Consider the following 25,609-nt stretch of genomic DNA (forward strand, 5'->3'; position numbering starts at 1 on the left):
TTTTGTTAAATGCCTGCATATGTACACTTCCTCTTATATACTCACACACATATACAACTGAACTCAATAGTTCACATTTTTAATGGAAAGACGTATATTTCCCCCCTAAATACCATTTTTCCACCTAATTTGCAAGAAGAAAAAGTGAAAATAAATTAAAATTAATTTTGACTCTCTTGTAGTGAGAGCATAATGTCCAACAAATTCTGGTTCATTGCCTCTGTGGATATTTTTATGCAAGAAAAAAGATCTTTACCATAACCAATTAAACGCTTCCTATTTATAGTCTAGCCCCACTTTCTTTTATTGAAGAAACTTAAGTATGTTTAGATTCTGACTGTATGTTTTAAATAGTAGCATAATTTGCTCAAATGGTAAACTTACTGTCTCTTTTATTTATCCCTAAAAAAAAAAAATTGTAGAAGTTGTCATACTACTTTAAAAATGAGAATGATTGGCCCTCCCTGGTGGCACAGCAGGTTAAAGCATAGCATTGAAAAGCTAAAGCCACTTCCACATCAGTTCGATTCCCGCCTGCCCCGGAGGTGACCACATGGCGTGACAGACCTCTCCTGGCCTGCCTGCTGCTCCCCTCAGCAGTGTACTTCGTAGATCTGCCTGTTCTGCTCCCCACTCTGTCTCCGGTGAAGCCTCTCACCACCCCTGAGCCTCGGCCTGTGCCCCAGTTCTGTACGCACAAATAAATAAATCTTTAAAAAAAAAATGAGAATGATTACTGGTTTAGCTGGAAGTTTTTAATCATCATTCTTTTTTGACATGCTAGCTACTACATTCCCTGAATAGGCAAAATGGCAGCTGTTCTTATCACTAATGTTCAGTTTCACTGGGAATAACTTTGTTCTTTTCATTTTTCATTCTTTTCATTTTCATATTTCCTCTACGGAGACTACAGAGACAACTAGAACCAAATATATTTTCACCTCAGTTTTATAAGAGGAATAAACAATGAAGTTTGTTATACCCCTAGTGAATATTTGCTTGGGGCAAAAAAGTGACAACTGCTTCCCATCCTAATGGTTACCTTCTGAGGAAGGTGATAATCATCTTTTTTTTTTTAAATGATTCTTGCCACTAAATCCTTCTAGTAGAAGAAAAGTTATACAAAGAATCAAGAAATTAAATAAAAAATAATAAATTATAAGAGAAATGGAAAAACATTTAGAAGGCATTGAAATTTTACTTTCACTAAAATTTTCTTATTTTATTTTATAAAAATTCCAATAAAATTTCTTAATAGTGATATGAGAAAGTCAAGACTGTATATGAAAACAAAGAATCTGACATAAAATTTAACTTCCAGAAAATGGAAATACCTAGAATTGTACCAATTATATGGCTTTCTTTACCATGAAGTACAGAATATGTTAAAGTTCTTATTAGTTGTTCCTCAATATACAAGTTTACTACTAAAGAGGTAATTGAAATCTGAAACATTAAGGAATGTATGCTAATAGTTGTGACTAGAAACCCAAAAAGTATGAATAATTTTTAAATGATCTCTCCTACTCCCTCTATTGAAACAAAATTTATAAATCAATACAATTTTAAAATAAATTATCGCTTATAAGGGACTCCATTTTCCTGTCTGTCACTGTGAATATAAATTAGGAGTTAAAGGTGACCCAAAGACTCTGTGTTCCATACCACATGATACTATTTACCTCAGCTGGAAATAATAGCACTATAAGTATAGAGAAAAATGTGAAAGAATCAGCAATCCTCCAATTTGAAGAGTTGTCTATTTCTTACCGTGTCTTTTCCACCTATGACCTCTTATTGACATGCTGGTTACTGCATTTCTTGAAATTCTAGAGGCAGTTGGTGTGATTTCAACTTGAATACACCTTGTACCCTCCTTACTAGATTTCATGGCACCATGAGGCAATGAAGCCTTTATTGCATTAGCAACCTAAAGAGAAAACATATAGCTTAAAATTGATAATTAACAGATGTGCACACTTTTAGACAAAACAAGATGATAACAGGTTTTTAAAAAGATTATGTTCTGCAAAGCATTTCATAAGACAACATCTCCATGTTCCTCTAGATTATGGAGTAAGAGCCCAGAAGAAAACTTACATAATAAATATAATGACATTAAGAGTTCCAAAATATTTTTAAAAGAATTCCAAAATATAAATTATATTTCCAAATGCCTCCTGCTAACTAATAAATGCAGATCCAGTATGGTATAAAGAATATACAAAAAGCCATGTTTATCAGCTATCTGAAGTTAAGACTAATGAAATTTTCGTATTTTATTATATATACCTTTCCTAGTGACAAATTTTCTAGTATAACAGAAGCATGAGTCACTGCAAAGTAATGACATACTAATACTAAAATTTCTTAATTGAGAAATTCTAAATTATAAAATTTATACAAAATAAATAAGGCACCTACCAGCAATGGCTCTGGATATAATTCTAGCTGAGCTCTATATATGATATCATCCAAAGCTTTTTGAGCTAGATCCCATTCTCCATTATAACTGTAAAATTAAATGAGTTAAAGAAGAAAGTACAATTATTGTTAATTAATTCTACACAATTAAACAAGATATAAAAAGAACCTGCTTATGATTAGTGAGGAAAGTAACATCATATTAGCACTCTCCTTAGTTTCCTCTTTCCTCAAAAATTTATTTTTAAACCTTTGAATTCCTTTCAATTGTATCTGGAAGCTTATTAATAGCGAAGAAAATTTCATACATGTACATTTCTTTAAAGAACATGTCTATTTATGGAACAAAAATCAAAACAGTTAAGGCAATCTCAAAACACTTTATACTTTCAAAGGAAAGCACAGCAAATTATATACATTACAATGCTGTACAGATCACTTTATACTCAAATTATTCTTTAACTCCCATAGTTTTTAATGAGCACTACAACTAGTATGGCTTGTGGTGTCCTAAAATGTTACTTCTTTGTCTTCTGACAGTCATTTAGAAATACAAGTGATGTTTGAGGGAAATATCAGAGTAATGCTGAGGAAAAAGTAGTATGTGTATTAATTTTCAAAGGTATGGTCAAACTCTTCCTTAAACTCAGCTAGTAATAAAAATGTACTTGTAAATAATGGTTTCATTATCTGCCAACAAAATATAAAATGTGAATTACATCAAAATATCCCTGGTGGCGTAAAGTATAAGGACCAGCATTGCAAGCTAGCCACAGCCGCTTCAGTGCAAGTTCGATCCCCGGTCCTGGAGGTGACCCACATGGCGTCTCCTGACCTCTCCTGAAATGCCTGCTGCTCCCCTCAGCAGTGCACTTCGTTGATCTGCCTGCCTGCTCTGCTCCCCACTCTGTCTCTGGTGAAGACTTTGAGCATAATTAAGTGTTACTTATTTTCATACTGTCCTTGAATTAAAGACACAGGATGAAGTGTTTCAGTTGGTTACAAATTCTTCTATTAAAGTATATATTTTAAACAATAAAACTATTATCAAAATCTATATTCATATTTTGCAAAATGATGATTTTGATTTTTTCTCTGTTGAGATTATAATAACAACTAAAATTGACTATAATTTCTAAAGAGATCTAGGTCTACTTCATATATGAAATAAACTTACAAAGCAAAATAAATCCCAGTTAACATTTGCACCATGAATCCTGAAGAAACTGGTATCCTGCTACTTATACCTTTGTATTTTCTTATATGCTGTCGAGGATATCCACAAACACAGATCCTAGAAACATGAAAATAAATACATTTGTAAAACTGGTAAAATATTAAGTAGCTTTTTAAAACATGTTTAAGTCAACAATGTATTAGCCATGTTCTTTTAACAAATTTATGAAACCAAGACTATTTCCAAATAGAACATCTGCCTGTAGCATTTTCCTAAGTTAGACTAGAAGCATATAAAGTTAGAGGTACATTTTTAAAGAGCAAGTGAATCAGATTCTCAATTTGATTCACCAATTTTTCTCTCTGTCACATGAAGACATGTTGAGAAGGCAGCTATCTATAAGCCAGGAAGAGGGTTTTACAAGGAATCAAAAGCTGTCAGCACCTTGACCTTGGATTCCCCAGCCAAGAGAATTATGAGAAATAAACATGTAGTGGTTAAATCAGTTCATCTATAATCTTTTATTACTGTAACCTGATATGACTAAGACAGAAACTAAGAAAAATTAGCTGTGCATCAAATAAACCAATTCAAATTTTGTTTGTTATAAAAAATGTACATCCAAACTAGAATAGAGATTCTTACTCTTATAACCTAAAGAAGTAAACTTAGAAAAAGTTCTTACACCTTACAGCTTTATGTAGGGAAAACCGTAAATATCAATAAGAGAATGAACATATGAAAGACAGGCTTTTCCAATCAATTCATTTATTCATTCAATAAACACATTTTCTAGCTTTTCTTGCATCTAACTATGATCATGTAACTTGTTCTAGACAATAATCTATTAATAGAAGCAGCTGCATGCCTGTTCCTTGCTTGCAGGACAGAAAACAGATATAATAGCAGTGATCTATATGTACAGTGGTCACTTCCTACAGAATGACAGAAACCCAAGAAAGGAGGAGCCTGAACACTTTAGAAACAGCCAATCTACTTCTAAACTATCAACCAACTTAGATTTTTAGATAAATAAATAAATAAACATCCACTTGATTTAAGTCACCATGATTTATCACTACTATAACAGTCAAATCAATATTTAAACTGGTAAGTATGCACTTTTAATAATAGTATCCAACATGGCCCCTGAGGAGTTTGTAGAAACCTCAGGCTGGCAGAATCAGAGCCTTTTTGCTGGATTGTTTTCCACAGAGAAGCTGAGAGAGATGTTCTTTATTCTGAGTTCACTAAAGGTTGACAGTATTATAAACTTTTAGCTGCCTGTGGTCACTATCCTTTCCACATTAAAGAAGTTCATCTTCAGAAAGAAAGATGGAGAATTTGATATAAGAGACATGGGAGAGGATAGCCTCATAACATTTGAGCTTCTGGATCTAATTGACCCCAAGGCCAGTTCCAGCCCTGTTTTTCCAATGTACCAATAGCCACAAAGTTTTCTCTTCAGTATAATCTAGTTTTATGTAGATATCAGATAGCTGCCATAGAAAGAGTTCTAACTTTGATAAAGGATCTATGGGATATATTGATAGAGATGGTTACTGTACTGAATAAACAAATTTAAAAATGAAGAGAGAAATACAGGGTTCAGGAAAACAACTTTTTCTGTAACTTTTACAAAGACAATTTTGCCATAGTTCTAAGAAGGTCAATCAATTTTTTTTAATGAAAAAAATATAAAACATCTCAATATTATATTGAATACATGTAAAATGATACTATTTAGGATATACTGAATGCAAACTATTTAAATTTACTCCATTTTCTTCTTTAATGTAATGACTTAAAATTTCTAGCTGGCTTGGAAAAACCTTAATTGTTAACTAAGTTTACATTAGCTAACAACAAAAGGGTAATTTTCTTAAGTACCAAAATGCTTGAAAGGGTCACAGGCGGATAAGATTCCAGATTTTCTCATTTTCTCGATTAGTTACCCATTTAGGAAATAAGCTATCAAGAGGAAGGAAGAGGGGAGAGAGAGCTAAAGACAAAGAGAGAAGGAAGCACAATTGACTATCAGCACTACAGGTGACTTGGTGATGGTGCACTACAATGGCTATAGCTGATGGCAATACAAATATTACCACAACTAAAATAATTAATTAAGAAAATTTTAAAAAATAAGCAATCGTCTATTAGAGGCTGAACTATACAGAAATGCAAGGATTAGAATTAAGGCATTGCCTGTAGTAACAAGTAACTGCAGACTGAGTAATTGATAAAAAACAGAAATTCTCAAAAAGGATAAATTCATGCCCTTCACAGCAAAATGGATGGAGCTGGAAGCAAAAGAAAAATATTGGACCTCCTTGGTGGCGCAATGGGTTAAAGTGCAGCCCTACAAGCGAGCTGCAACCCCTTAAGTGTGACCTCTCCTGACCCTTCCGCTGCTCCCCTCAGTAGTGTACTTCATAGATCTGCCTGTTCTGTTTCCCACTCTGTCTCTGGTGAATCTGCTCACCGCCCCTGCACCTCTGGCCTGAACCCCAGTTCTGTATGCATAAATAAATAAATCTTTAAAAGAAAAAGAAAAATATTGAATGGTCTCACTTATAGGAGGAATGTAGAGAAAACAAAAAAGGAATCAGGAAAAAAAGAATAGCTATAATAAAGAAAAAATCAAAATCATCAAGCAACTATAGATCAGAGACATTCTGTAGGTAGGAGGAGGGAGAAGGACCAGGACAGGGGTTGGGAAGAGTACAAGGGACTATGGTGATGATGCACAGGTGAATTGGTAGTAGAAATTTTATGGGGAAAACATACATTGCACAAAATGAAGGATGATATAATGAATGCATTTTAAAATTAAAATAAAAAAATATTTTGAAAATTAAAAAAAGAAAAAACAGAAATTTATTTTGAACAGTTTTGAAGGCTGGAAGTCTGAGATCAGGACACCAGTATAGCTGGATAAGGACTCTCTTCAAGGCTATAGTTCTTTTTCATTATATTCCAACATGGCAGAAAGGGTGAGGAACCCTGTGGGATCCCTTATATAATAGCACTAATCCCATTCAAGAGAGCTCATCCATGGTTCTAAGCATCTCCCAAAGGCCTCACCTCCTAATACTATCACACCCTGTATTATGATTTCAACATATAAATTTGGACAGGGAAGACACAACCATTCAGACCACAGTAATTAGTTTTTCATAACCACTAAAACTTTACTCAAGCTGTAGCAATTGACTGCAGGAATTTTGCATATATCAATGAGCAATTTCAAAAAGTAAAACCCTAATTATTTTCTTTAATCATAAAATGTAAGCGTTCATCTACCATTCTATTCATTCAACAAATAGTTAAGTTTCCAGTGTGTGCCAGACACTTCTGTTAAATTCTAAAGACGAACAGAACATCAAAGTTCTTGACCTCATGAAGTTCCTGCAGGTGAAACACTATACTAAATGAATAAACAAGGTAATTACAGTGCTAGCAGTGCTAAAAGGAAATAAACTGGAGCTGGAAGGTACTAGTTTTTTTAAAAGACAGGTATGGAGGCCTTTCCCATGAGGTAACACTTCAGCTGAGACCCAATCTAATCTGTCCAGCTGTATCATCAAACTGAGAATGGTATCACTGACCTTGTTTCTCCATTCCATTCTTTTAAAACTTAAAAAGTTTGTGATTTACTTTTTAGCCCTCTGATCTCTGTATTCAAGGATATTCTTTTCTCATAGGTTCTTCACTAAATTCAAATGAAATGCAGGTTATAAAACAAAAACACTCATTAACAGTACTTGCCACATGAATCCCTGACTCCTCTGTGCATCAGAGGAGTATCCTGAAAGTTATCTGATTTCCTTTACAAGTCCCACACAAAAGAGTACCTAGGGTAGTGGTGATGGCGTAATTCCAATTTCTGTATTAATTTACTCAACAGAAAATACATACACATTTCATAAACTACATTGAAGGAAAAATCTTTTTAGAAGACTTATTTGTCAGTGCATAGCTGGGAAAGCTCTGAGTATCGATTTTTATGCATGATTCTGATTATCTGTTGAGAGGCACTGTCACATTCTTACTCTGAAATGTAAACTCTTGAAGTTGTTATCACTATACTCTATAAGTTACAAGTAGCGCTAATCACTTTGTAATACCCATCAGACCAGTGAGTAGAAAAACTTGAGGCATCTCTGCCTTAAAAAAATTAAAATAGGCCCTCCCTGGTGGCGCAGCGGGTTAAAGCACAGCACTGAGAATCTAAAGCCGCTTCCACATGAGTTCGATTCCCGCCTGCCCTGGAGGTGACCACATGGCGTGGCAGACCTCTCTGACCAGCCCGCTGCTCCCCTCAGCAGTGTACTTCGTAGATCTGCCTGTTCTGTTCCCCACTCTGTCTCTGGTGAAGCCTCTCACCGCCCCTTAGCTTCTGGCCTGTACTCCAGTTCTGTATGCAAAAATAAACCTTTAAAAAAATAATAAAAAATAAAATAATAAAAAAATTTAAAATAAGAAACGTATTACAAAGACTTAATAACTGGAGAAGGAAAATTAGCACTATCTTTCAAGGTCTACGAAATATAAGTATTTTCAATACAGGAATCATTTGAAGATTCTCTCCACTTCTTTCCTTTTGCAACAAGTCCTTTGCCTTGTTACCTCCTTGCCCTCCAGTCTTGAGAAATGTTCTATTTATTCGATATCAGTGTTTGCTGTTTTACTTTGCTTTGATTTGATTTCTGGTATTTGCTCTTCTTTTCACTAAATATCCCTACTTGCATTTCCTGAATAAATACTGTAAATCTAAATTATTCTATGAGTTCCTTAATTCTATATTTTCCCTAATTTATTTGAAAGATCAAAAGCATTTTCTCAATGACATTTTTTTCATTTTGCTTTTCCTGCTAAAGATAAAATATTCATATAGGAAATTTAAGGATTGCTCAAACACTGACATGAGAAATTTTAAAATTAGTTATAATTTAATTAATTAGAAATAACTATTGTTACTACTCTGATCATATCACCAATGCTGGAATCATATCATATATACTCTTTAAAAATCAGAATTTTTAACTGTTGAAAAGCATACCGAAGGCTATCATAATTTATTCAGTCCTTTGTCTCAAATTCTTTCCAGCAACAAAAGCTTAAAAACAATTATCTCTTACTATTTCTTTGTACTTAATTATAGCACAGTAAAAATAAATACTAAAAGGTAAAGAAAATAGAAACCAATCACATACCAAAAACTGAAATCATATAGTTCCATCCTTTATATCCTATGACCCTTTTCTAATTAAATGTTCCACTGAAATTATATTTAGCTTCACCCTCTTCATTATGTTTTTATGGATAACATTTACAGGAAGCTTTCTAGGTATTGACTAGGCTAAACTTCATATTAACTCATTTAATATTTTAAACAAACAAAACAAAAAAATTAGTAATTCTAGACTCAATATTGAAAACATCTGAATTTTAATTTACCTTGAACAAATTTGACACAGTGATTGAAGAGAAACACTGGGCATATAGGTTAAGGCAGCATTGTAACACAACAAAAGGAATGTCAACACTTCAAACCTAAAGACAAACCAAAAGAATATTTATAAATTTTAAAAGTCTAGTCAACCAACTATAATTAAGCAGGCATTGAGGAGAGGTATTATGTTATAAAACAGATCTGTACAGTATAATCACACAATGACAAAGCAAAACTATAAAGAAAAAGTAACAGTCATTAAAAAAAATCATCTTAAAAATTCAATGATCAGGCCCTCCCTGGTGGCGCAGCGGGTTAAAGCACTGCACTGAGAAGCTAAAGCCACTTCCGCATGAGTTCAAATCCCGCCTGCCCCGGAGGAGACCACATGGCGAGGCAGACCTCTCCTGGCACTGAGAAGCTAAAGCCACTTCCGCATGAGTTCAAATCCCGCCTGCCCCGGAGGAGACCACATGGCGAGGCAGACCTCTCCTGGCCCGCCCGCTGCTCCCCTCAGCAGTGTACTTCGTCGATCTGCCTGTTCTGCTCCCCGCTCTGTCTCTGGTGAAGCCTCTCACCGCCCCTGAGCCTCTGGCCTGTACCCCAGTTCTATATGTACAAATAAATAAAAATTAAAAAAAAAAATTCAATGATCAGACATCCCTAGTGGCGCAAGTGTTAAAATTCTCAGCACTATCAAGCTATCCTATCACGGAATTTGATCCACCCTGCAAGGGAGCTAACCCACATGGCACAGCAGACCTCTAACGTCTCAGCCACTGCTCCCCTTAGCAGTGTATTTCAGTAGATCCACCTGTTCTGCTCCACTTTCTGTCTCTGGTAACTCCTCTCACCTCCCCACACCTCTGGCTTTTATGCATATACCTCCAGCTCTTGTATACATAAATAAAAATAAATCTTTTTTAAAATTCAGTGAATTAGAGCAACATGGATAGAACTGGAAGGGATTATGCTCAGTGAAATAAGATGGCTTCGCTTATAGGAGGAACATAGGGAAACCATACAAGAGACCAGGAAAAAAGGCAAAACTAGCAGTCAAAATATAATTGGAGACATTCATCAGAGGAGGGATCAAAATGGCAGAGAAGTGCACAGAAGTCTATGGTGAGTGTTCATGGGTGCCTTTGTGGTGGTAATTTTATGGGGACAACACCTCCTGAAAGGAGAAATCAAACATTGTACAAAAACTTAATAACAATGTAAAAATATATAAATTAAAAAATTCAATGATCTAGATTACATCTAAAGCAAAGTAACAAATTGAGGAGATATGTTTTTCTCTTATATAAAATGACTCAATGTTTTTAAAAAACTGACACACAAGTCATTAAACATTATTTATAAATCTACTGAAATAATTTTGTTAACTTGGTGTAGTAAAAATCTATAGTAATACCTATTCTGTGCTGTCAGCATCTCTCTTTGGGGGTGAGGTCCACTGTACACGACCTTTGATAAACCATGCTGGGATAGTGCACTCTCAGTCAGAGCCATGGACCCAATGCTGGAAGGCTAATGAAAAGACATTTAAATGAGGAAGGAAAGTCATTCTGTAAAACATGTCAAAATTAGGAAAAAAAGTATACCACAAAGAAAAAAGATCACATGTTTTAAAAGTATCCAGACTACTTATTAAATTTTCTATTCAAAGAATAGAGCAAGTTAACAAGTAACTAAAAACCATACCACAAATAGAAAGAAACAAACAAAAAATTAGTTTAACTTCATAAGTTCTACTATGCATATACATCATTGCCACCCACACAAAAATAAACTAATTTCCTTCAGATATTTTCAGAAATGTATTTCAAAATGAATACCTTCAACAGGTCTCTTACTATCAGATTTTAAAACATAATGATTTTGATTTTCCATTTCACTTTGGGAATAGTAAATACTTTGTGTGGTATTTATACTTTTTAAGGTACAAAACAAATTGATTAATTTATTTTGCCTGAAAAGCCAGATCCTAATTTATAGCAACTCCAAAACTTAGAACCAACAAACTTACTTTGATAAAATGTACTTACTTCATGATATACAGATGGTTTGGATAAAGATGGAATTGTAAAGCTCAATACTTTGCTATGTCCCTGTTTGTCAACTATTTCCTACAAAAGTGGAAAAAGATCTTAAAATATTTAATTTCTTACACATAATTTAAAAGTTAAAATTGCTAGTTTAGAAAGAACTAAGAAATTAATCTTAAAGTCAACTAAAATTTAAACTATCACTTTAAAGTATTATCCAATAAGTATTACTTTTAAAATATAAGTAGCATATAATTTTAAGAATGACTGATTAACACCCAAGGATTACATAATTTATTTACCTGTTTCTTGACTCAAGGAAAGTTTAAAAACCAGCATCTCTTAAAAGTCTTAAAAATCATTGATATTTCTCAGATAAAAAATTATAATTAATATAGTTTTATAATACACAAATAAAAGGTCTTTAAATTTTTTTCTATTTTAAGAACTACAAACTTTAAGTATTTCAAATACCATACTAATTCATATAAGCTCTATAATGCAAACTATATATTAAATCAGTATTGTAAACTCCAAGGCAGTTCAAATTTTATGGAATTGTTACTTGTAAATTTTAGACTAGTTCTTTTCTCCTAAACTTTTTGTGAAGATGATACATAGTGTCTTTGTGTTTAAAAACTGTGAAATCAACACATTTTCAGATATCTATAAGAGAACTGAAATGGTCTGATTTCCAGTCTTCAGTCAATTCTAATACATCTTAACATAACTATATGTATACCGATATAGCCCTCATAAAGTTACTTTTTGGAGAATGCGCTGTGAGTAATTTGATGTATGAAAAATAAGTATTAGTTTTATTAAAATGAAAAATAGTTGCTATTATATATTTGTTTTTGCTGGAAAACATTTTGTTAACTACATGAAATACAAACCAAATTATAAACCCCTAGAAGAAGAGCTTCAATGCATCCACTGCTATGAACATTTCTGCTGGCTGAGACAGCAAGGTAGCACCAAATAAGTTCTGGGAGAAACTGCAGTGTAAATCGAAGCAACTGCTCCTCTCCACTGCGGTAGAACTCAAAGAGCTGGTGACAGACAGGTTCTAGCAACTAAAACAAAGACGAAAGGTTAATTTAAGGACTAAAATGTTTTGAAAGACATTGATACATGACATATTTTTAAAGGTTTTCCTTGATTGGTAATTACCAAAATAAATAAATGTTTGCATCTTACTGGAAACAAAACTATTCATGGGTAAACTATTTAGTACAACTTTCAACTCCGGTGAACGGCCAGACCAGTGCACAAGAAATGTATATGGAAGTACTCTGAAACCTTTAAAATATTCTTGAAATCTAAGGTAGTATTGTTATTAAAGCTGTGTCTTTATAACTTCTTAAATTAACTAACTAGGTTGTAAGATGTTTCTTCATAAATATTTTTTCTTCCTGATAAAATACAGCAATTATTGGCTGCAAGGTTGGAGAAGTTGAGATGAGAATCAATCCTAAGTAGATGCTGTCATATCTTCCCCTGATATTACAATCAGACAGCACCACACAGCCATGACTGGTATGTGTGGTTGTCGAATAATTATAGAACCCCTAAATCAAGACCCCTATTGTAAGCACAGTTAATTGCACATGGGTAATCTAAATATTGCTGTCATTTTGTTTCACACATGATTTGGGGTTAGCTGTAACTTTCTCCTCCCCCATCATACCCCCAACATTATCCAGTCAATAGAGTTGACTGTATCTGTATAATGGCCTTTTTTTTTAATTGGAAAGACAAAAAGAGAGACTTTTAGAGGTATTATCTTAAAGCATACACAATGATCACAAGTCCTGATATATATATTTGTGTGTGTGTGTATCTTAGGAGATTCACAGGGTACTTTTTTTCAAACCATCAGCTATTATATTTTTCAATTCATTCATTTCACTAACCTAGGCAACAGATTTAAGTCAATGTATTGAACAGATATTTTACTAATAATAATTGTAATGTATAGAAATTAATTTATAGCAGATGTTTGATTTCAAATAAGTTAACTATATAAAGTAAACTGGGTATAATTAAAATAAATATTATGTATACAATGTATAGCAAAATTATACTTCAATGAACATTGACTAAGTCAAGCAGACCTTTCTGATAGAAAAAATTATCTAATTTCTGACCATTAAGAAATACTTTTTCCACTTTCGAAATGGAAAATACTGAATCTTCTATTAGAGGCAACAGATGTCTACTATCACCCTCAACAGTGACTGGAAACTGGAGTACCAGGAGGGAAAGTAAGCTCTATCTTAGAAAGCAAGAAAAGTTTAGGATAGGAATTTAGAGGAATGGAATTGGAGGTGGTATGAAGAAAGGCTATCAGGGGACTGTTTAGCTTTCAGGATAGAGTTCATAAACCTAAACTTTGATAAAATTAACTTATATGTGGTCTAGCAAATATTTGCAAAATTATGAAACCCATGTTGAAAGTGTATTCAATAACCTGCATGAACAAATAAATTTAGCCAAAATACCCTCCAAAAAGCCTTATGTTACATTTAAAATCCAAAATTGAAAAGGTTTCTTGCTTTATGAAAGCAGAACCAAATGAATAAAACGTTAAGAAAATGCCTTATCCATACTTGGTATATACAGAAATTATATAAAGAAGCTATCTACCATGACCAAAACTACACAGCTCATAACAATCAGCCATGGCTGTTGACCTCTTTACAAGCATCCTGAAAGATGTGAGAAAGGAAAAAAATGATATATAATGTGGGAAAAGCAATGTTGCACTTAAGTAACTTAAATGTATTTGAGATAACCAATGGGACATTAGAACATGATGTGTTTCTAGTGCTGTATTTTTAAATGTCTTTTCTCATAGAAATACTGTCATATTTGATGGCTACATTTTATAATGCCATTAAAAAAGCACTATACCTTAAGCATATTTTTATGTGTTAAAAAGGCTTTTTTTTAACAAGTCTAGAGAGAAACTAACCATCAGATACTTTTTTCTCCATTCTAAAACACATTCTGAATTCTAAAAAAACTAAATTTAAGGAAGCTTTTATAATAATCCATTCATAAGAAAGAAGTCTGTATCTTAAGAGAGATTTCTAATGTTAAAGGGATTGACATTTAAATGCCTTAAATGAATAAAGCAGAGATAGAAGAGGGGAAACAGCTAAAGTTGAAAAAATGTGCAAAAAATATTGTACCCTTTATTTGCATTGAACAATTACAGAAGAATACAGGTAGGAAAAAGATACAGAAAAGTTGGAAGGACACTACTATTCATGTGTCAGTAGCCAATGAGCTGACTTCTCATGCTAGATTCCCTCTGTGTATAATACCAAAAAGAATTTCTTTATCTCTTTCAAAACAGCTGGTTTCATAACAGTCTTGTACATTACTAGTCTTTAACCATCTGTCTATCTTAAAATTAGGGATTTTTTTTTAATGAATTGGTCCTTCACAAAAGTTTGAGAAACCCTGCTCTAAACTCATAGAGTTGTATTCAACTGTAGATTCATTAGTCTATCTCAACTTACCATACAAACTCCACTCAAAGTAGCCTAGTTAAAAAGTAATAATTTCTAGGTCTACTAAAATGTTAAACAGTAAATAATAAATAATATTTAATTTGTTTAATAATAAACATATGGCTATACTTCCTGTATTTGGTGAATTATCAATTAAATATGGAAAACTTTAAACTGGCTTCCACCCAAATATTTAAAAACTAAAATCCTTAAAGAAAACAGGCAAAACTTCTTAATTTGTATATATACTATACAAATTAAGAAGTTTTGCGGAGGAGGAAGGAACTAGCAAACTATTATTACTATATTCCATTATTCCAGTTAAAGTCTTTGGCTTGTCAGTATACTCTCTAATATTTTCTTCAACACCTAAAACTCATGATGCATTTTATGGAATAATCAGTAGTAGCTCCAAAAAAGGTACTCAAATAACAAGACTCTTGTTTTGACAACTTCATCCCAAAACATCATAGGTCCCTTTAGGATTGGACATCTGGGTACTACCGATGAATAATAAGATTAGTGGTGTTTGAGCTAATGATGTGATCTACCAGACTCGACCTCAGATCTCCCTCCTCTACCCTATCTCTGCCATACCCTGTAAGGCACTGCCCTTGTTCAGGTTCTCAAATGCCCCTTCCTAGGCTATTGTTACAGTCTCCTAGTCTTCTTTCAATGTTTCATTCTCCAGCCTATGTTCCACATAGCCACCTTCCTAAAACAATAATCTCATCAAATCACCTCTTCACTGTAAAATAAAAGATTCTGAAAAGCTCATGATAGAATTCTAGGCCCACCATGGTTACAACTTATCTTCCAGCTTCAGTTCCTAACAGTCTTATCTTATCTTGGCAACAACTGCATTAGACTATTAGTGTTTTCCCCCATGCCATGCTTTTTCCTTTTCTACTCTATTTCCAAACCTCTTTTTTCTATTGCCTAACTTTTCAGATAGCTCATAATAGATAGGCTCAGAAATATTTGCTGAAGGAATAAATGTAATGACCCAGGCTTTTTCTAGGCTCCTCAAACAAAGTAGACAGGTGGGTGGGTGGGTAGGTGATGGCTGATAGATAGATAGATAGATAGATAGATAGATAGATAGATAGATAGATAGATAGATAGATAGATAGATAGATATGTAACAGGGTGGTCCCCAGGAAAAGGGGAAGTTCCAGGTTCCCTGTCCCACCCAGAAGAAGGGTGGAGCTGAGCAGAGAAAAGAAGAAAAGGAATCTGAAGAGGAAGGAAGGAAGGAAGCAGGATAGAGAGCGAGAAGGAGAGCTGAGGAAGTCACATGGAGCAAAGGGAAGAAACCATGAAGAAACCATGCTTGTTTTTTGGCCCTGTGCTAGTTGAAAGAGATACGGGTGAGAGACCTGTGGAGAGGTTTACTATGGCAGTGTTTATATTGATTTTGATTTTTCTCTTCCTCCCAGACTTGTCTGGTCATTTCTGATCCTTTTCTATGGTCCTGGCCAGAAGGTGCTTTAGTCTCGTGGCGGGTTTTCAGGCCTTGCTTTGGACCAATACTTTTTGGGTTGACTTTTGCCCATAAAGGGGTGGGTAATTTCAGATGTTTTATTTAGAAATTATATTCTTTGTCTTCTGTATTGTATATTCACTGTATTAAAGTTCCTTTTCATTAAAGTCTTACATGTTTTGATGTGGCAGATGGTAGAACCTATTTAGAGCAGGCAGGTTTGGGGTTCAGTAGTGCCCCCTCTCCCTACCCTGTAACAGACATATAGACAGAAAAAGGAGGAAGAACTATTTCAAGATGGCTTTTAGAATATGGAAATAATTCTATTTCTTGGCCTACATGATAGCACCATGGAGTTAATTTTATTACAGTTTTAAACAGATACATTTTTTTCATACTTTTTCACATATGCTATATTTCATTATTAAAAAAACTTTAAATTAATCAACTAAATAGTACTAACACAATAAACTAAGTACTTACCTCACTTTGTGGCTCCTGGATAACTTTATAGAGAGAAGAAACTAAAGAATTCTTGTCTTTCAAATTTGTGGCATAATTTGATAAAGATGCTTCCGGTAATGTCTAAACAAATTTTAAAAATACATTATGAAATATTCTGATAAACAAACAAACATAGATGGAAAAGTAGATTGATTGTTGCCAAAGACTGGGGGATAAGGGAAATTGGGAATAATTATGAAGTCTACATGTTCTTTCTAGACCAATCGAAATGTCCTGGAGTTTAGATGCTGGCTTTAGCTACACAATATTGTGAAAATATTAACAATCATTGCACTATCACCTTAAATCAGTAAATTTTATGTTCTATGAATTATATCTCAATAATAAAATTATAAACATAAAAATATATTTGTCTTGTCATCAAAAGGAACATAACAGCTCATCTCTGATCTAGGAGTTAAAAATGAGAATATAAATCATGTATTTATATAAAATGTATATAAGATGTATTTTTAATAGCATCATATAAATTAAAAATCTCATGTATGTTGATCCTGATTATTGAAACACTTATTACATAAGGAACTTAAAATGCTAAAAGGTCACAGGTCAGCTGATCAGAATAACCCCTGAGTTATACATATTGAGACTGTTAAATTAAGTAAGGCTGCTCTACTTTACAAAATTGGGGAATATTTTTAGACTTCTCAGAATTGATGAAAAAGATAATCACACCACCAAAACCCTAGTTTTCCCAGGGCCATTTAAAATATTGACAACTATTCATAACTCGCCAGCATCAACCATCCAGAAAGGACACCATAACCAGAGAGGAAGGTGAAGAGATTAGAAGGTCAGCAATAAATCAGTTGATTTTGAGTACAAGTAAATCTGAAAAGGACAAAAACAAAGCACTTCATTACAACAAATGATAAAGTCCTACCCTTCTAGAGTATAACTCTTCCTTAAGTTTATCACCCTAACCATTATTCTTTTTCAAGCAAACTATTGCTTCAATTAATAATCAATCTTAATCCTGAAGTAGATATACCCTAAAATATTCTGATTCAGTTTCTTAGCTGATTCATATCTTAGTGCTTCATGATTTAAAATATAGGTGTAAAAGTGTTCATAAACATAGAAAATAAAACAGTATAAATTTTTATAATAAGAAAATTTGATTCATTTTTGCTTGAGTTCTTTAAGGGCAGAACTATCTTATCTCTCCAGCCTCAGCATCTAGCACAAGGCCTCACACTAAAACTTTTGCTGAAGGAACTTATTACAGAAAAGAATACGAAATAAACAATGTCACTGTTTATACATAAGTAGACTCTTTAAAAGTAGGTCATATTTTACCTTAGGAATTAAGTAAATAGATTTTTTTCCCTAAGAGTTTTGTTTACCAAAATGGTTAGTAAATGTGAACTATCTGGAACCTCCCACCATTCTTTAGAGATGGGGAGTGGGAATATTTTCAATTCAACCACTTACATAACGAGATTAGAGCATTCTTCAATATTTCAAAAGCACTGTAACAAAAGATCTCCAGGCAACATTCCATTTCCATTATTTGATCAAGAGTAACATAACACTGAAGGAATTTATATAAAAGGTAATAAAAGTAAATAAAGAGCAGATTTCTAATCCCCTGAATGGAAATAAACCTGATTGTCAGTGCAAAGCACAATATATGTGTGCCTGACTATTAAATTTTCAACAAGCAAATTGAAATATAAATATTTTTTAAATTATTAGTGAATAAAAAGGTTATTACACTACTTATACTATATAGGTTAAAACTGAAACACTCAAAAATAATACAAGTTTATGTACCTATTACCAATTAACTCTCATAAGGTAAAGTATTTTCTGTGAAACAGCCTCATTCATTCTATGACTGTAAGAAAGTTACTTTTGTCTATACATGGAGAGAAAATAAAATTGTTACATACACAAAGAATGGTCAAGAAAACCTAAGATCCAAAAGAATCTAACATCAGTTACATTTTCTTGCACTGTACTAGTTCAAAGGCATTGAATGCCTTTTAAATATCAGCTAAGTTTTCTCACTTTTCAGAAGGCAGAACTGAAGAACAAAAAGCAAGTAGTAATGGGAAAGTATGTTGGTAAATTAGTCTTGGCAAAATTTTAAAAAGACAGATGCTTCATACAAAAGTATCATTTGAACAGATGGTTCTTTTTAAATGTAAGGAGATGATATGGGCTGGGTGGAAAAGAATTAATGAAGACGGACAGATGGGTGGAGAACCAATAAATAAAACAACTCTGTTCAGCTTTACACATAAGACGGAACTTTGAGTCACATATTGAGGTTCAGTGACTACCAGAAAACTGAAAAAAATTAGGAGTCTGAAAATCAGCCAGTAACTCTACAAATAGTATAAGAAAAATGTAATACAATCTGAAAATATTACTTTACAAGTAATTCTCTGAGCTATTCACAGAATCTCAAAACAATAACATCCCAAGCTAATCACTTTGTTAGTATATAAGGAAAGCATTAGTGAGCCCAAAGGCAAAACCACCCAGTACAAGCATCATGATGCTATCAAAGGGTTTCTGACTTCACAGTCCAAAGTAATTTGAACCACTTTTAGTCATGATTGTCCTTGCCTTCAATAAGCCCATAATTAATAAATTTAACAACCAAAGCAATTAAACAACAGGCTTTTCTAAATATATAACTACCTCCAAACTTCCTTTATTGGATATTTTAATGCAGTTTAACATCATTAGCCTTTTAAAAGGACAAGACACTCTAAATCAAAAAGCACTTGACAGATTTGTTTTTAAGCACTCTTCTATCTTCCATTACTTCTGGTATGCTGCTGATTTTTCCTGACAACTTTAACTCTTTTATCAAACTAACAGTTGAATTCAACACACATTAATTCAACTCAGAATACTGCTCAAAATAATTTGGGGCCTCCTTGGTGGCGCAAAGGGTCTAGCTATCAGCAGCCACTGAAGCACAAGTTCCATCTCTGACCAGGTTGCTAAACCCACATGATGCAGCAGACCTGTCCTGTCTCACCCACTGCTCCCCTCAACAGTGTACTTCTGTCAATCCACCTGTTCTGCTCTCCACTCTGTCTCTTGTGAAATCTTCTCACCTCCCACACTTCTGGTCTATACCCCAGCTCTTGTATACATGAATAAATAGAATGTTTTTAAAATAATAATAATCAAGGAACTGTCTATAACATAGACTTGACAATAATTTGAAACTTTTTTATATTAAATTGATTTAAAATTGGGCAAATTTAACTGAAGAAATAGAGAAAATTTAAATTAAATTATTTTCATTTCTTGAGACACATGATTTCACTCCCTTCCTCCCAATGAAAAAAGTTCCTTACCCGTGAATTAAATTTATAAACATTTTAATGAAGTATTACTAGCAGATAATACATTCTCTTGGTTAAATGTCAACTGGAAATATAGTTTGTTTCTTCACATCCTCATGTCTTTCAGTGGAGGGTGGCTTATAGAAAACAAAATGTTCAGCATACTCACTGGGGCAGGTATGCCATTGTTTCCTGGCCCTCTCAGTGAACAAAGCTAAGGAATATCTGAGCATATATGCACACCCCTTTGTCAGAAACCAGGGCACATTAGTACACTACCCTTCATCACTCATTGACATAATTCCTCTGGATGCCTGCATATCCAATTCAGGAGAGGCAAGGAAAGAGACATAATATGAGAATGGAAGAGAATCAATTATAATTTTCAATTATTTTCCTTCATAGTTGATCCCTATGCCCTACCTTATAATATGTCCTTTTTATATAATTCCCATATTAAAGAGTGAGGAATTAGTAATATTTGCTTTTGTAGAACTGACTTCAAAATTAAACTCAAGAATGCCCTAGAAAAACTGACACTAATTGTTAAACTTGAAAATTTCCATCAACCTGCTCCCAAAAATCAACATATAATGAATGATATTAAACACTATTGATGCAGTAAAAGACTAAAAAAAATACCTTGAACACTTATTCACAAAGACAACATGTACAGAGGGGGAAAAAGCATAAACAAGATACAATCAAACTATTACAGTATACAAAAGGCACATATACTGTGCACTTTTATAACAGTCTACATCATCCTATGAAGATTTATAGGATCCACAGAAGGACTTAACAATAAAAAGCTGAGGAAAAAATATGCCTAGTCAATAGATAAGGCCAGCTGCAAATTTAACAGGAATCATTGCTTCCCCCAAGGAAGCAATGCAGTTGAAAAGTATCCTAACAGCTTCCTTACTTGAGTGACTACCTTATTCTTACTCACTAAAAAGTCTCATCTAAAACCATAGACATAAAAACTTTTCTATTTAAACATATATTAATAAAAATGAACCATCCTACTCTCACCTAGAAAATCTAAGTTTCTAAGATGACAGGTTCCTGGGTCCACTTTCATAGTCCAAACAGGTTTTTACCCCATTACGTACAGCTCTGTTTTGTTTTGAGTTCATAAAAATCATACTTCATTTAAATTTCACCTGGATCCCACCCTTCCTCCAAATCCTCTGATATAATTTTATATTTCTCTTTGATGAGTTGCCCTCAGAGTTCATGTGGTGTAGATTTCCTCACTAAAATAAGTCAGTAAGTCTGACTTGGTCAGAATATTTATTTGTCCCTTGGTTGACTAGGCTCAACAAAATCAAAGTGCAATGGAAGCTCAAATAAACCCTGCCTTCTTGTGGCTGATGATCATGGGGTTCACATAATGATGTGTAACAATGAATGCCAGAGGGCAAGAAGAAGGCAATTAGTGGTTAAAGAAACACTGTTTTAATTTTCACAGTGAAGATTCATGAGACACGGAAATAGAAATTTGATTTTCTTTGTCAATTAACTAACGGTTACAGACATAACTTTTTTTGTCATCTATTTAAAGTCAGTGGAATTCAAGTCCCAGAAAAAAATTCACTGGAATATAATTATTAAATCAAAATAGTAGATGTTACCTTAAACTCAGACAGCCACTCCTCCACAACCCCTTTCTCTGAAGTGAACATCTTTCCACATCTGTTCTAAACCTTCAACCTGAAAATTAACATAGAAAAATATTAAAAATTTCCTTATGGTGAAATGACTATGAATAGAGTTAGTCTTACAAAAATTTAGTCACTTCTTATTTGTGAAAATGAAGCAATTTTTCACAAATTACTGGGTTCATATCAAAACCAAGTACACAAACAAGTGCTATAATGAAAGAATTTCAACAAAAGTATAAATATAGCACGGTGAAATTAGCTCTGCAATTTTCATTCAGCTTTCAGAAATGTCAACTGTAGAAATACTGGACATTTTTCTGTAGTTTCAATTAAATAATTCCAAGAAATCATGCATCTTAAGGAACTTGCAGAAAATGTTTTAAAACTGTGAACATATAAAAAGCATCCACAAATGACTTTACAGAAAACATTAAAGTAATTTAATTATTTTATATTTCAGTTCTTTACAACAGTAACTAGATAAGTCACTTGGTCCCATGAAAGCTTAATATTCCTAAAATAAAAATAAAAATAAAAATGACAATATACAAAGTAATGACTATATTCAACAAGTTATTTTGATTGAGTTTTACTTATAGTACAAATTAAGTGTAAAAAAGCAAATCACGGGAAATGTAAGTGGTTTAATCTCAAACAAAATTTTATTCAAGAACAATGTAGTTTCTTTACCTATCCATCTATATAAGAACATGCTTGAGGGAATATCTTAGCACTATCAAAATTTCTGAATCTCTTAATTCAAGCAAAAATCCTGAGTTAGGTATCTTAATATTCATCAGCATTATCACAGAGAAGAATCATTAGAAGCTGAATCTTGATCCTATTACTTATAGCAGACAGAACCTTAAGCAAGTTAATTTTCATCTATGAACAAATGTCCCATAGTACCTAATATCAAGGGGTTTTTATGAGGATTAAATTTAAAATGCAAACAAAGGACTTATTCCAGTACCTAGTGATAAAGTATTATTATGCAATTTTTTTAGTGAAGAACATCAAGTTACATGGTCTCTGTTTGGCTGTCTATCAAAGTATACATATATATTTTAATGAACAATAAAAATTTCTTGCCAAAAGATTAGATTTTATAGATTCTAATTCCTATAAAAACATTAATAGTAAAAAATGAATGTGTTCATTTATTCATTAAAAATAATTACTTAAAATATATACATTTTTAAAATAAAAAACAACCCACCTACTTTACAGATTTTTCTATTCCAAATTTTATCCTTGGATCAAGTCAATTAGAAAACCACATGTAATTCATTCAGATAAACTAGGTTTTGGAGGTATGTGAAAATATTGTTAGGTTACATTATTGCCTTTAAAATCCAATAGAGGAAAAAACTTTACACCTCTGGTTTTTAGTACCAGGAACAATCCTTTAGAGAAACTGGTTAGCTTTAATATTATTGACACTGATTCTCTTCAATTTGATTCTAATAACCTGGAAATTATTGTTTCTGTCTTACTTCTGTCCACAAAAATGTAGACCTTGATTAAACTTACCTATTATTTCATATTATAGTCTTACCCCTACTTTCTTTCTGCTTGGATTTACTTATTTTTATCTTGCTATACAAATAAAAGAAGCAAAGTAAAAATTAATGTACACCAGTTTTCTTTTGTACTTATCCATTTGTTTAGTAAATTAGGACAGAAAGTTATCACAAACAGAACCATGGTATTTCAAATTACAGAGAACTAGAGAAGTAAAACAATAAAAATAAAAATCTAGTTAAGATTAGTGGCCCTCTCTGGAAGTGCAACAGGTTAAAGTGCAGTACTGCAAGCAAACTCTAGCTGCTCCAGTGCCAGTTCAATCCCCAGCCCCAGAGGTGATCCACATGGCACAGCATACATCTCCTGACCAGCCCACTGGCAGTGTACTTTGTCAATCTGCCTGTTCCACTCCCCACTCTGTCTCTGGTGAATCCTCTCTGGCACCCCAGGTCTGTATGCATGAATAAATAAATCTTTTTTTAAAAATTGAGATTAGAAATCAAGAGAAATATGAAAAGGATCAAGAATAGGCAAGGTAATCTTAAAGAACAATAGAGCTGAAAGATTTGAACTTCTAAATAGCAAGGCTTATTATAAAACATACCAAAAACCATAGCAATTAAATCAGGCTGACATTATCATAAGGAAACCGCAAAACCAATGCAACAAAAGAAAGCAGCCAGAAACAAACCAACACATACATGGTCACCTGATGCACAGAAACAATGGCACTGCAATTCATAGGGGAAAGTGATCTTTATAATGAATGGGGCTAGGTCAACTGCACACTATACAGAGTGGGCTGGGATGAGTGGAACAGCAAGCACTGAGAATGTCTCCCTACCCTGAAACTTTCGGAGCCCTACACTCACCAGGACTACTGTCATAATGTTTATGTCAAGAATCAAAGAAGCTACAGCTCCAACTTACACCCTTGTTGGTCTCAGGAACCAAAGAAGCTATCGCTCCCAGATTAACTCTAATCTTCATAATTTGTAATACCACCTCTATTTCCCCCCATCTCCCATCCTATCCTAATTCTAGAAGAAAACTACTTCCACTGTGCTCTGTAGCACAGTTTGTTACCAATCAAAATCCTCTGTATCTTCAATAGTTCTCTGAATGTCGTTTCTTTCTTGTTCTAACAAGAACCTGGCTAGACTCTGAAAATGACTTTCTTTCCCTGCCACTTAAGGAGTGACTGCTTTTCCTGTGAGAAATCACTGGACCTAGACATAGAAGTCCTACCCACTCCTTGTTACCATTCCAAGTCACTTTTCATCTCTTCCCTAAAACAAACTATCAGTATGTCTTTGAAATGCATGCCACTGCCATCTATTAATCTTTCTTAACCCTACCCTTCATTTCTAGATGATCCTCTTTGGGCTCACCATAACTCTCACAAGCCACTCCCACTTACATTCTTATTTATTTTTTTTCTTTTCTTCAAAGAAGTCTTCCCTGACTCAGCTTCTCAATTCTATGATTATTATCTAGATCAGATACAATGGTCAGGGTCATTGTACACTTTAAAATATTGACTCAGGGGCCCTCCCTGATCGGGCAGCCTGTTAAAGCACAGCACTAAGAAGCTAAAGCCACTTCAGCAGGAGTTTGATCCCTCACTCCAGAGGTGACCACATGGCGCCGCATACCTCTCCTCACCGGACTCAGGGGCCCTTCCTAGTGGCGCAGCGGGTTAAAGCACTGCACTACAAAGCTTAAGCCACTTCAGCATGAGTTCAATTCCGGCCTGCCCCGGAGGAGTCCACATGGCGAGGCAGACCTCTCCTGACCCGCCCACTGCTTCCCTCAGCAGTGTACTTCGTGGATCTGCCTGTTCTGCTCCCCACTCTGTCCCTGGTGAATCCTCTCACCCTCCGCATCTCTGGCCTGTACCCCAGTTCTGTATGAATAAATAAATAAATCTTAAAAAAAAATGAGTCAACCTTAAAGAATACCTAGTGGTCAAAGCTGAAACAATTTATATATCAAAACAAGTGATGCAGTACTGAAGTAGAACACAATCTATAAATAAATATAAATGAGTCAATACTGATATAAATAAATTAATTAAATTTTAGAGACAAGTCTTTCATTTATAACTCCAAATAACAGATATTTTCCCCTCTAGGAGAAAGAGCTTAGTCCCCACCTTTTCAGTGAGAGTAGGCTGGGCATACTGATTCACTTTCAAAGGGAGTATGGAAAGGGAAAAATACAATAACTCAGTAACATGGAAATCTGGCAAATGCTTCCTTCTTGATCACACAACCCTGAAATGATGTGATAAGGGCACTTTGCCTCTGTTGTGCTTTCCAAAATCCTAAATCCCAGTTATAATCATGAGAAAAATATTAGAAAAACTCAGTTTCTACAAGTCTCCAACCTATATTCCTCAAAGCTAACAAGGTCATGAAAAACAAGAAAGACTCTTAAAGATCAGAGGAGATTAAAGTGACATGATA

At 33.8% G+C, this 25,609-nt stretch overlaps 1 protein-coding gene across 2 annotated transcripts in view; it reads right to left on the reverse strand.

Annotated features, from left to right (window-relative positions):
• FAM126A (family with sequence similarity 126, member A) overlaps positions 1-25,609 on the reverse strand; it is a 59,954-nt gene that overhangs the window by 10,689 nt on the left and 23,656 nt on the right. For both annotated transcript variants that reach the window (XM_004676764.1, XM_012721089.1), the window contains exons 2-10: positions 21,585-21,663; positions 16,595-16,696; positions 12,004-12,183; positions 11,108-11,188; positions 10,474-10,589; positions 9,062-9,157; positions 3,602-3,718; positions 2,425-2,512; positions 1,771-1,930 (exon numbers count right to left, since the gene is read on the reverse strand). In XM_004676764.1, the coding sequence (XP_004676821.1) occupies positions 1,771-1,930; positions 2,425-2,512; positions 3,602-3,718; positions 9,062-9,157; positions 10,474-10,589; positions 11,108-11,188; positions 12,004-12,183; positions 16,595-16,696; positions 21,585-21,635 (991 nt within the window). In that variant the 5' untranslated portion in view covers positions 21,636-21,663. The remainder of the gene's footprint in view (positions 1-1,770; positions 1,931-2,424; positions 2,513-3,601; positions 3,719-9,061; positions 9,158-10,473; positions 10,590-11,107; positions 11,189-12,003; positions 12,184-16,594; positions 16,697-21,584; positions 21,664-25,609) is intronic.

This window comes from Condylura cristata, unplaced genomic scaffold (assembly GCF_000260355.1).
Source record: "Condylura cristata isolate star-nosed mole 26May11 unplaced genomic scaffold, ConCri1.0 scaffold00005, whole genome shotgun sequence".
In the NCBI taxonomy this organism is placed as follows: Eukaryota; Metazoa; Chordata; class Mammalia; order Eulipotyphla; family Talpidae; genus Condylura; species Condylura cristata.